General features: G+C 37.6%; 1 protein-coding gene across 1 annotated transcript in view; it reads left to right on the plus strand.

The window, feature by feature from the left end:
• The window catches only part of LOC107290209 (collagen alpha-1(XI) chain-like), a 124,777-nt gene that overhangs the window by 101,154 nt on the left and 11,474 nt on the right, over window positions 1-12,149 (plus strand). The window contains exons 46-52 of the mRNA XM_029284705.1: window positions 1,661-1,714; window positions 3,112-3,165; window positions 3,425-3,532; window positions 4,025-4,078; window positions 4,994-5,047; window positions 8,725-8,778; window positions 11,806-11,859. Of these exons, the coding sequence (XP_029140538.1) occupies window positions 1,661-1,714; window positions 3,112-3,165; window positions 3,425-3,532; window positions 4,025-4,078; window positions 4,994-5,047; window positions 8,725-8,778; window positions 11,806-11,859 (432 nt within the window). The remainder of the gene's footprint in view (window positions 1-1,660; window positions 1,715-3,111; window positions 3,166-3,424; window positions 3,533-4,024; window positions 4,079-4,993; window positions 5,048-8,724; window positions 8,779-11,805; window positions 11,860-12,149) is intronic.

Genomic DNA, 12,149 nt, shown 5'->3' on the forward strand with positions numbered 1-12,149 from the left:
CCTGGCCACGCCCTCATCAAACCCTAGGACCGCCCCTTTAGAGAACAGGAATGCAAGTAAAATTTGGGAGGGGCTATTTCCGGTGTGGGAGGGGCTATTTCCGGTGCGGCCGGCCCGGAAAAAGGTGCCGGAACGCGGTTCCGCCGCGTTCCGGCTGAAAAAAAGCCCTGATGAGTAGTATAAATGTAGTTGGACTATTGAGAACACATACTATGGAGTATTGCTGGTTGAATATGAAAATATCGCGGAGAAGATAAAATTCCAAATATCTGTATAGTTCCAATTTACCACATTGAACCATATTCCAGTTATGTTCCAAGTCATAGACCAGGACATTTATTCAGAGTGCTGAGCTCATATGCTCATTTTATATAAAGGCTGTTGTGTAATATATACAGTACATTGCACATTGAGCAATCTTCTAAATGGAAATGATCTGCATCCATTGATCTGCATCCATTGACTTTATAACAGTTTCAAAACAATTATGGTTACGGTGACCACATTTTTTTTTTCATTTATTGATTGGGTTTTATGCCATTACTCATTCTAATAGTTTTAGATGCAATATAATCAGAACCATAAAGCATGGATGCTCCTGGGGATCCTTGCAGATTGAAAGACAGAATAGAAAATTAAGAAGTAAATTAAACAGGCTAATGGATATTGAAATAAACCTAGCATATAGATTTAACTGATAGAGACAGAAAAAATTAATACAGTCATAAAACAAATTCAGTCTTCCCTTTATAAATAGCAGCTCAAAAGCAGATCCATGGAAATAGAACAACTGCTAAGCATAGCACCATGTGTCTCCATGATGTGCTAATTTGATGGATGAATGGTCCCACCGAGAAAGCATCCCCAAGAGACCTCAATAGCTGTAGCTATTGAGCAGGTAGATGCCTAGGTAATGCAGCATGTCAAGTAATCATATGAGGACCCTTGAAAATCAATTTAAGTAAGTGCCTGGGCTCAGCAGCATCCATTAATTTGTAGGGCCTTCTGATATGCATGAAGCTCCCTATATGGAGAAAGAGAAGCATAGTTTGGTGTCAGGAAATGCTCTGGGTATTAAATCTCATAGAGTCCAAAGATGATAAATGTCAGTGAGTTATTTGGTCTGGAGCTATGGCATAAGACAAAAGCGGATGAGTTAAAAACAACAAGGCTTCAGATATTAAATGCAAGTAATATTAGTTGTGTCAGCACTGCAAATACTGTATATTCTTGCTTTGACAATATGCAGAACTGTCTGGTATTTTTATAGTTAAATCAGGCAACAGTGAAAGGGGAGGAGAATAGGGAAAGCCCGGGAAAAAGAAACCGGAAGTAAATCACATCTTCCAAGTTAATTGAGAGATGTGAACCATGACCCCAAAATAGGAGAGGGAAAAATGCCTGGAATGTAATGCAACGGAAAAGAATCTCAGATCTAAGCATTTCCACCATGCCGTACTGACATCTCTGTAACCTTAATAAATGCTTTTAGGATAAAAATATGCCTGAAAGTCCTTTGAAGTGTTTCGTTAATCAGACACATGACAAGTTGGATGGAAGAGAATGCTATGAATTGATTGATTAAATAATTGGTTTACGAGTTAACACTCCGGACTGGGTGATTTCTCTGAACTAGTTGTTGTGTGTCTTTTTATTTCAGGGCCCACAAGGTCAGCGTGGTGGGATAGGCCAGCCTGGTGCTGTTGGTGAAAAGGTGAGGCCTGAGACGATATTTCAGGTGGAGGGGTAACCCCTGTGATATACAGGTGACTTCAGCCAACAGGGGCTAAGGGATATGAAGCATTTGGTGTCAGCATCGGGGAAATTTGGGATTTCTCCTGAGGGGAGGCAGTTGCAGTGCAGAAAGAGGGAATCTGTGAGGCTAGATTGTGCTGTTTATTCTTTCTATCCCATTTCTATATTAGTTTGCGATCTCTTTTCACCCTCCCTCTCAAAATATGCATGAAAATTCGCATGCCTTTCTTGTAAGATGCATGTGCGTTTTGAAATACTACTTCCATTCTATCCACATTTTGGGACACCTTTTTGTTTCGTCAATATGTTATCTTTTATTTGAAAATGGCACTGCAATATTTGAAAAAGAGTGTACCACGAAGGAGATTTGTGTTTTAGTTCTTCTGCTGGCTTGAAAAAATGCAAATGAGATAAGTTTGCATTAAAATATAAAGCCAATGAATTAATGGCCTGTCACTATGTGATGGTATTGGAACCAACACTATGGGCCTCAGCATTTTCCTCACTATATCCACATCTCTGCAAGGGGACGGAAGGTTGTAATTTCCCTGTAATATTTGCATACAGACTCTTTTCTCTGGCAGCCTAGAATTTAGCTAGCAGCAGATGCATGGAGCTTTGAGTTATTCAAGAGGAAACAAATTCAGCGTGGTAGCAAATAGGAAGGGAAGAGAGTATGGTGGAAGCTGAAAATATCGAGAGGTTGGTGTATCTCCCTTCTTGACATGTGCTTTGGCTATCAACAGGGAGAGGAAGAATTAGCTTGCAGAGCATGTCCATAGATAGGATAACAAAATTCTTCATAATATACATTTGCTTTGTGTATATTCTTCTTCTTCTTGTGCCATATCTGTTATCGGACGTTGGCGATCATGTTGGCGATCCTGTTTTTATCAGCAGCCGCACGAAAAAGTGCAATCTAAATCCAATGACTTATAGGCACCCCTGGAGTTCCAGGATATACCACAAGCTGAATCTTGTCTCAGGGACAGTTTTTAATCAGAAAAGCCTTCTCTTGATTAGAAACTTTCATCCTTGTTCTGTGATTTGGAGAATGTTGGGAGTGTATTACAAGTTTTCACATTAAAAAAATAATAGTCTGTATGGCTAATAAAAATGTTCACTCTCTCTCTCTTTCAAATAAAATATTTTTTAAAAAAAGAAAAATGGCAGGCAGCATGGCAAAGACCAATGAAGTGGTTCACAGGTACATTGAGAAAGTCCAGTTTTTAAAAATGCATGGGTACATTTTAGTATGTGTCAATGTGCATTTCTGAAAACTGGTCTCAAATAAGAACTGGAACTGCAACATGGCTAGGTTAAAGATTCACTCTTTATTCTGTCTCTATCTACAAGGGTGAGCCAGGTGAAGCAGGGGATCCTGGACCATCAGGGGACCCAGGCCAACAGGTGAGCTTCTAAGTTTTGAGAAGATTTCAAATGTGGTGCTCCTTCCCTGTTCTTAGTAGGGCATGCTACTTGGAACCCAATGTCTCCCTATACTAAATAAATCTCTGAAGTGTGGGGTCACTTGATTAATTGATCTCCCCTCTCTTCGATTAAGTGAGCAGCTTAATACTAAGGATGATTGAATGAAAATATACTCTGGTGGGAGTCTCCCACCACAATGGTAGGAGACTCTGGGTTATATCCGTGTGTGCATTCACAGGGAGTGAAAGGTGATGTTGGTGAAAAAGGAGATTCTGGCCAGTCTGGAGCAGCAGGGCCACCTGGAAAAAAAGGCCCCCCAGGAGAAGATGGATCCAAAGGGAACCTGGTGAGCTAATGATTTCTGAATGTCAAAGTGGCAACAGCTATTTGGTCCTATCTCTTGTATGAAAAGATATGTCAGATCCATCTAAAATGATACATAAAATGATTCGATGGCCTTATTGACTATCCAGTTCTATAGCAACTTCCAGGAAAGATTTCATGGCTACTTTGAATGGATAGCTGAGTTGAGCACTCTCATTTTGTAGTGACGTAAAGTTAATTGATATTAACTGATTAATATCAGTTGTTTAATATCAATTAATTAATTGATAAAATGGGAAGGGACCACATGGCTGTCAGTTGCAATCCTCTAGCGTAGTTGGGATAATTCTAGATGGTGTTCTCTCAATTCAGATCTTAAATTCAGGAGATCTAGAAATCCATAAACAAGACCAACTGACATAGTCACTTAGGCTTGTGAGGGAATAGTTTCCTTTCATCTTTGGAGACCTGGTACTTTCTGATATTTATGTCTTCCTGCATTTCTCCATCACAGGGTCCGATAGGATTCCCTGGTGACCCGGGCCCAACTGGAGAGCCTGGTCCTCCTGTAAGTATCAGCTTTGAACTGAGTCACAACATTGTCAAATTTCATTTCCAGCTTTAGGAAAGAATTTATTGGGGTAAGAAGTAGGGGGGAAAAGTTTGAAAGCTACAGCTTTTTTTTTTGTTTGTTTGTTTTGTTTTTAGGGAAAAGAGGAATCCCAGACTGGGATCCTACTCAAATCTTATCTTTCATAACTTTAATTATATGAAAGTTACACTACAGTTTGCTCTTTTTTCTTGAGAGAGTTAGCGGTTAGGGGCTGCCCCAACTTGACCCCAAATTAAGAGATTACAGGGTCATAAAAAGAGAGTTCACTGTTAGGCACTCAGTTCAGCATCTAGGAATTGTTTGTTTATCTTTCCAACTCCTACGGGAGGAGCTACTGTTTTTAGATTTATAATCAATCATAGCTTTAGTTGGATGCAAGGAGAGACAAGAGCTTGGCTCCTTTTTAAGTTGGGGTGAATAATCACATAGAAGAGGGATGCAGAACCTGTGGCCTTCCAGGTGTCGCTAAACTAATGCTAACAGCAGCTGAATCCAGCAGGTCCAGTGATTAATTTTTGTGGTAATTGCAGTTCAGCAAAATCTGCAAAGGTTTCTTGATGTGAATAATAAAAAGGTTTTAATTATATTCCTGATATAAGGGTTTTGGAGCTAGAACTTTAGGAATAGTTTAGGAAAAGGTTCTATGGGTAAAGCTCCCTAAATATCCTGATGAGGTGTGAGCATATTCAATGACTAGAGACTCTTATTTCAAGTTGGAATGGGAAAGCACAATGTGGTGTGTAGAAGGAAGAAGGTATGACAAATTAAGAGACTGAAGCTCTGAATTGTAGCAGTCCATGTTACAATATTGTGTTGCAGGTCCCATTTGTATTCTCTGTACTCAGAATCTGATTTGCCACTTCTGTGCAGGGCCTAGATGGAATTTCTGGTGAGAAAGGTGATGTGGGTGATCCAGGACTTCCAGTAAGTATAGAAAACATTCTTGGTGGGGAAACTATAGCTTCTACTCTGTAGGAATAGTGTTGTTCACGTTTGCCAAAAAAAAGAGTATTTATCATGTCTCAATAACAACAGTATATATTGAGGCTTTATTTATTAATTTATGTACTTATGTATTTACTTGTTTTTCACATTTTTGAACCACCCATCTCCCTTGGAGAGGGGCTCTGGGCAATGGGCAATAAAATATTAAAATATAAAAACAGTATAAAAGTTAAACATTTATAAGGCAAGGATGACTGTTAAAATTAATTAGAAGATGAAGAGCTTTCAGGGCACTAGCCAGCCTCGTGGCTATGTGCTCCTCTGAGCTCCCCATGTGAGGTTGCAGAGCTATGTTTTCATTCCATTACAGAAGGCCAGGAGAGTGAGGGCCTTATCTCCAGAGTGGAGAGAATATTCCATCATGTGTGGGGATGGCAGAGAAGGCTCTCTTCCTAGTCTCTGCCAGTCAGAGTTTCTTAACTGAAGGGGTCGATAACATACCTTCCCCGCCTCTCTGAAGATGATTCTGTAGGTAGCCTGGCCCCATGTCATGTGAGGATTTATAGGTCTCAACCAACACCTTAACTTAGATCTGGAAGCAAATTGGCACCCAATGCAGTTTGAAAAGCAAAGGTGTAACATGCACCCTTCTTTGGGCACCCAAAATTGTTCATGTGGCTGCATTCTGCACCAGCTGAAGCTTCCGGATACTTTCAAGGGTAGCCACACGTAGAGTAGAGTAGAGTAGAGTAGAGTAGAGTAGAGTAGAGTAGAGTAGAGTAGAGTAGAGTAGAGTAGAGTAGAATAGAATAGAATAGAATAGAATAGAATAGAATAGAATAGAATAGAATAGAATAGAATTCTTTATTGGCTAAGTGTGGTTGACACACAAGGAATTTGTCTCCAGTGCATAAGCTCTCAGTGTACATACAAGCAGCAGTGATAAATCATGATCATAATCAACATAAAAATACATTCATAAATCATAAGATACAACACATTCATCATAAATCATAAGATGCAACACTTAGTGGTAGTTATAGGATACTAGATAAGCAAACAACATACATCATACTAGGATACTAAATAAAACAATATAAATCATAAGATACAAGCAACAAAGTTATAGTCATAAGAAGATAAGGAGATAGGTAATAGTAAAGATGAGGAGTATCATAGTAATACAGCTTTACTAAGTAGTTTGACAGTGTTGTGGGAATTAGTTCTTTAGCAGAGTGATAGCATTGGGGGGGGGAATTGTGTCTAGTTGTTTTGGCGTGCAATTCCCTAGCATCGCCTTGAGGGAAGAAGTTGAAACAGTTTATGTCCAGGATGTGAGGAGTCTGTAGATATTTTCACAGCCCTATTTCTTGCTCGTGCCCTATACAGACCTCAATGGAAGGCAGGCTGGTAGCAATTGTTTTTTATGCGGTTCGTTGAAGTGCATTGCAATAGCCCAAACAGGAGATGACCGGGGCATGAATGAGTAAGATATATGTAAGCTTTTTCATAGAGATATGGCTGTTTAGAAAAAATAGAAAAAATACAAAGTAATTTTGAAAGAAATAAAAATGTGATTTGAAGTGGGTGAAGAGAGCCAAACAAGAAGTCTCCAGCAGAGTAAGTAGAATTAAGAATAAAACTAATGAAATTGTTTGGAATGAAAATGAAATAAGGGAAAGAGGAAAAGAGGATGTTAAAGGTTTGTAAGGGAATGAAAGCAATAAGTCAAAAACTGCTTTGAATGCTATGAATGCTATGAAAAATGTTAAAATATTGATGTGATTTAGTTATGGTGAAGTAGCCTGTGAAGATTTTCAAGTCAAGGTGGTTGTATTAGACAGATAAAATGGAGCAAAACATTGCACCTTTTTCATAAATCATGGAAAAATTGGTGAAGAGAGATGAATTTGTGTGTCTTGTTGGTGAAATATTCATTAAAAACGGCAAAATGGATGGAGAAATGTTCAGATATTAAAAAAAATAATGGATAGCATGTGATCTGTCGTGAGGAATATTTCTTTGTCAAAAGAAGTGAAAATGTTTTTAAGACTCTGCTTCTATCCAGTTTGATCACTGGAAGAAAGAGTTGGGAACGTCAGAAGAAACATAAAACTAAGTAGAATGCTGAAGGGAAGAAGGCAAAAAGAGAGAGGGGTCAAGAACAAATGAGTGCTCAATGAACATGATTTGAATACAAAAGTGGATGATTGGTACAAGAGAAGTACCCCAGTGGTGGGATTCAAATATGTGAACAACCGGTACTCTGTGTGGATGCCACCTTTGGAAGTCCATTCTGGGCCTGGGCAACAAAAAATTAGCTACTGGTTCTGCCGAAGTGGTGCTAACTGGCTGAATCCCACCACTGAAGTACCCTGAGTTGGTTTGATCATACAGAGAAAATCAGTGAAGATTGAATTGCAAAATGAATATATAGAGCGTGAATGGGTTGAGAGGAAAGGAAAGCCTGTTGAATGAAGTTGACAAGATCCTCAAAAATAGAGAGCTGAAGTCTACACAACAAAAGGTATGTAGTGACTGGAGATATGGTTGAAACAAGAACAGTTTGCAAGAACAGAAGAGTATAAAAAGTGTATGATGTGAATTAAATTTAGCTTTATTTCCCTTCGTTTTGTTCTTATTTTATATCCTTAGTTTCTTTTCCCTTCAATTTCTTATATATTTTCTGTGCTTCACATATCATCTTGAAAATGAATAGTGGGTTAGGTCCATATATATGAAAGTCCACTTTCTCTATAGCATGCATGATTTTATATATCCTGACCATATTTTCCCCATTATCCTTCTTTGCCAAACTAAATAATCTCAAATTATGTTTTCACATGTGAAAAGTATTCACTTGCTCTATCTCACACATGTTTTGATTGCTTTCATCTGTACTTTTTCCATCTCTATTACCCTTTTTCAAAATTGGTTACCAGAATGATATATTATTCTAGATTTGAATGTAATACATAAAGACATTACAGTATTGGCAGTTTTATTTTTCATTTCTTTTCAAAGGTTGCCTGGTATGAATTTGCTTTTTTTCACAGTTGTCATATATTGGTGGAATCTTCACCAATTCTCAACTTTTTTTTCTGATTAGTTATAGACAGTTCAGATCCCATCCTTATATATGGGATATGAATCTACATGTATGCAAATAGAATTGACAATTTTGTTTCCTCTCCTGAATTTACAATTTTTAAATTTGTAAGGTGGGATTTGGGAGTCAGGGAAATTTCCAAATGTAATAAAATAATATAATATAAATAATATGGGAAACCTAAAATGAAAATAGTTGAAACCCATCAAAATGTTAAAAGCATTTTGATGTTAGAATGGTGTCTCGTAAAATATTAATGTTGATGTATATTTAAAAGTCACATCTACTGATCCAAATAACAATGGTCACAAGTAGAAACACTGCATTCATGTGTAGTGGCATATTTATATATATCAGGAATCTTATATCAATCCAATCAAGTATAACTTAAGTTTCATTGCAGTCAGGGACATTTTTTTTCTATTTGATCTACATCAGACCATGTTACGGCATCAGGAAAATTTCTCTGTACACTATAACATGTGCTTTCCCAAATGATGTCCTTAGAAATAATACTAATTTGTTTTATTTTTCTAATTTTGTTTAGGGTCCACTTGGAGCTTTTGGGGAACCAGGTCCTCCTGGGCCACCAGGGAAGAGGGTAAGTTGGGACTTACATATACATAAACAAACCTTCAAGTAACAACTGTTCTTTCTGGATGAATGCCTGTGACGGCATTCTCTGCCTACCAGTATCAGATACAAATAGCCAATAAACAGCACAACTGGATGGAAAGTAGCTCAACAAAATGGCTGAAAAGTGATGCAGCTAATGATTGTGGGTGCTCAAATACCAGCACTCCTCAAGAACAACTGACCCCAGAATACACAAAAATGCTGGCAACCACCATCAAGACTACATTTCTAAGACAAGTTGAAAAAAGGAAATCAAACTCCAAAACAAACTGCTCAAGTGTTCCCCAGGAAGCAAAGAGATACCTGAACTTAAATGAGTACAGTCCACTGCAGAACAATATCCTGCAAAAAGACCCCAAGTATAACTTTCCTTCCTTCCTTCCTTCCTTCCTTCCTTCCTTCCTTCCTTCCTTCCTTCCTTCCTTCCTTCCTTCCTTCTTTCTTTTTTCTTTCTTTCTTTCTTTCTTTCTTTCTTTCTTTCTTTCTTTCTTTCTTTCTTTCTTTCTTTCTTTCTTTCTTTCTTTCTCTCTTTCTCTCTCTCTCTCTCTCTCTCTCTCTCTCTCTCTCTCTCTCTCTCTCTCTCTCTCTCTCTCTCTCTCTCTCTCTCTCTCTCTCTCTCTCTCTCTCTCTCTCTCNCCCTCGGCAGCTTACAGGTTATAAAACAAGTGAAAAAGAGTTAAAAGATTAAAACAACACAAAGTTAAAATATTATTAAGAACCACAATATACTAAAAAAAACCTTAACATTGTTAAAAGCCAGACAGGACAGGGATGAGGTCTTTTTACCTCATCAGCCACCTCCAGCAGTGAGTGCTCCCCTCGGGGGCCCAGGCAGCTGGCAAAGCCAGGTTTTTAATACCCTTCCAGAAGACCAAAAGGGAGGAAGCAGTTCTCACTTCCAGTGATAGATATAGACATACCCTAAACAATGCTAATCAGTTAGAATTCTTTATAGCCTTAGAAACGGGATTTAAAAACACAGGACCTGCCACAGAGATGCAAGAAAACATAAAACGGACAATAATACCACAGACCAGATCACGAATCAGAAGCAGCTCGAAACAGGACTGAGCAGCACTCAAAAATCTAAAGAAGGACCAAACCATCACCATCTTCCCAACAGACAAATATTGAACTATAGGTATCATGGACACCACACAATATATACAAAAAACCCAAAGTCTTGGAGGACAAAGAAACCTACATTCCAATAAGCACCAACCCAATAGAGAAACTAGATGACCCGGTCAAGAGAACCTTTAATGACCTAACCAAAAAAGGTCAATTCACAAAAGAAGAACAGTGGTAGATGAAATACAGTAGACCCATTCCTCCTATGCTTCTATAGACGTTCCAAAATACACAAATCCGACAAATCTGTTCATCCAATTATATCATTATTAGGGACTCCAACATGCAACATAGGTAAAGAACAAAAAAGCTTGGACATCTCAGAGGGGAGTGAATATTCTATCAACTTCCCACCACAGTACCTCCAAAAAAAATCAAAGGCCTAAAAACAGAAGAAAAGAGAAAGTATAGTTTCATTTGATGTCACAGCACTCTTTATATCCCTAAATCTGAACCTAGTGAAAAAAATCGATGGCAGCAGTACAACACAACACGCTCGACCTAACCCAATACACTAAGATTGAAATACCCATAATCATGCACCTCATCAATCTCTGCTTCACGATCTACTTTCAATTTGATGACAATTAAACCAAAATAACAGAGGAACATCTCATAACTCAAAGCAAAGACTGTAAAGCACAACCCACAGTAACCAAGCACAGGGAAATGCTATGTTTATACATTAGTTGAAAATCTTATTAACTACTTTCTTGATGGGCTATAAAACAGTTAAAGGAAAATTGGGCATAGATTAAAGATGTGATATTTGTGGCACAAGAGCCCTCTTAGCCAAAAGATGGTAATTTGATTTGTTCTTTAAAAAAATGGGGAAATATCCTTTCAAGAAAGCCTGCATCTGGATAATTATGCAATAAAGGAAAACAAGGTAATTTGCAAAAATAAAACAAAATGAATTTCTTGGGGAATTCACATTGAAAATACACTTATGAGAAGCTATATACAAATGCTCCTTATATTAAAAAAAGTCCCGAAAGAAAACATTTTCACAATGTTTTTTAAGGATTTTTTTATAAAAAAATCTGCCAGAATAAAATGATGTAGCCAAATATTGCCCTATGATACAGCCAATAAAACAGAATGGATACTATGAAAACAGAAATTCTGTTTGATCATCCTCCCTCCCAGTCCCGCTCCCTTTTCCATAAGTGGAAAATATTTCTTGTAAAAAAGCTGAACCAATATTAAAATGCATAGACAAAATCATGCATTTGCAATTTCACATCAGAAGCTCACTTGGAAATAAATGTTATGTTCTCTCCTTCAGCAGAAATTCCAGAATTAAGAGACATGCTCTCCAATATATTAGATGAAATAGAAAATATGTAACTTTTCTTTCTTGGTCCTGATTATTTTATATTGTATTTCTGAGCTGTTTAAATGAAAAGAATCCTTCAAAAAAAAAAGGCATATTTTGTCCTGCTTACAAAGAAGGTTGAGGTTGACTTGGAAAATAATATTTTTTTTATTGGCTTTGCTTAAAGTTAAGCAAATGTATATGAATTCTCATCTTCTCTTTAATTGTCTGAATAAAATACAATATTCATAACAATCCATGTGAATTATTTATATATATATATATTTCTACTCCATGGGGATGGCTCCTCTCTAATATGCTGTCCATTTTATTATGTGTGATTTGCCTGATTTTTGTTGAAAGTGATAGCAAGTTGTTTAATTTTTGCATAAGCTTATGGTTAGAACAAAATTTAACATGTTTATTTAATAAAATTGGGAATATAAACAGAATTAAGTGTTGTCTAGAAGAAGGGTAAAAATGTTAAACCACAAGAACTTAATCCAAGTGATTTATGCAGGGACTTCATTTTTTCTGTTCCAGGGATCTTTTGGGCCAGCTGGACGTGAAGGTCGACAGGGTGAGAAAGGGACCAAGGTGACAGAAACCAAGCTAATTTTATTCTGATATCCAATAAAGGAATGCTAGTTTCTCTCTTCTTTTGTTTGTTCCCCCCCCCCCCACCTATTCCACTATCAATGTTCCCTGCAGGGCTGGACTGAGGTGAGGCAAATATTTAAGACAAAAGATTCTGAAAAGTAGCAGTGGCATTTCTGTGCCGGAAGATACACCCATTGTTTCTCAATCTGAACAACTTTTAAGATGTGTGGACTTTGTCAACTTCCAAACTTAGAAGTTGAAGTCCATACATCTTAAAATTGCTAAGA

Source organism: Protobothrops mucrosquamatus, unplaced genomic scaffold, assembly GCF_001527695.2.
Source record: "Protobothrops mucrosquamatus isolate PMUCROS unplaced genomic scaffold, P.Mucros_1.0 scaffold857, whole genome shotgun sequence".
Classification (NCBI taxonomy): Eukaryota; Metazoa; Chordata; class Lepidosauria; order Squamata; family Viperidae; genus Protobothrops; species Protobothrops mucrosquamatus.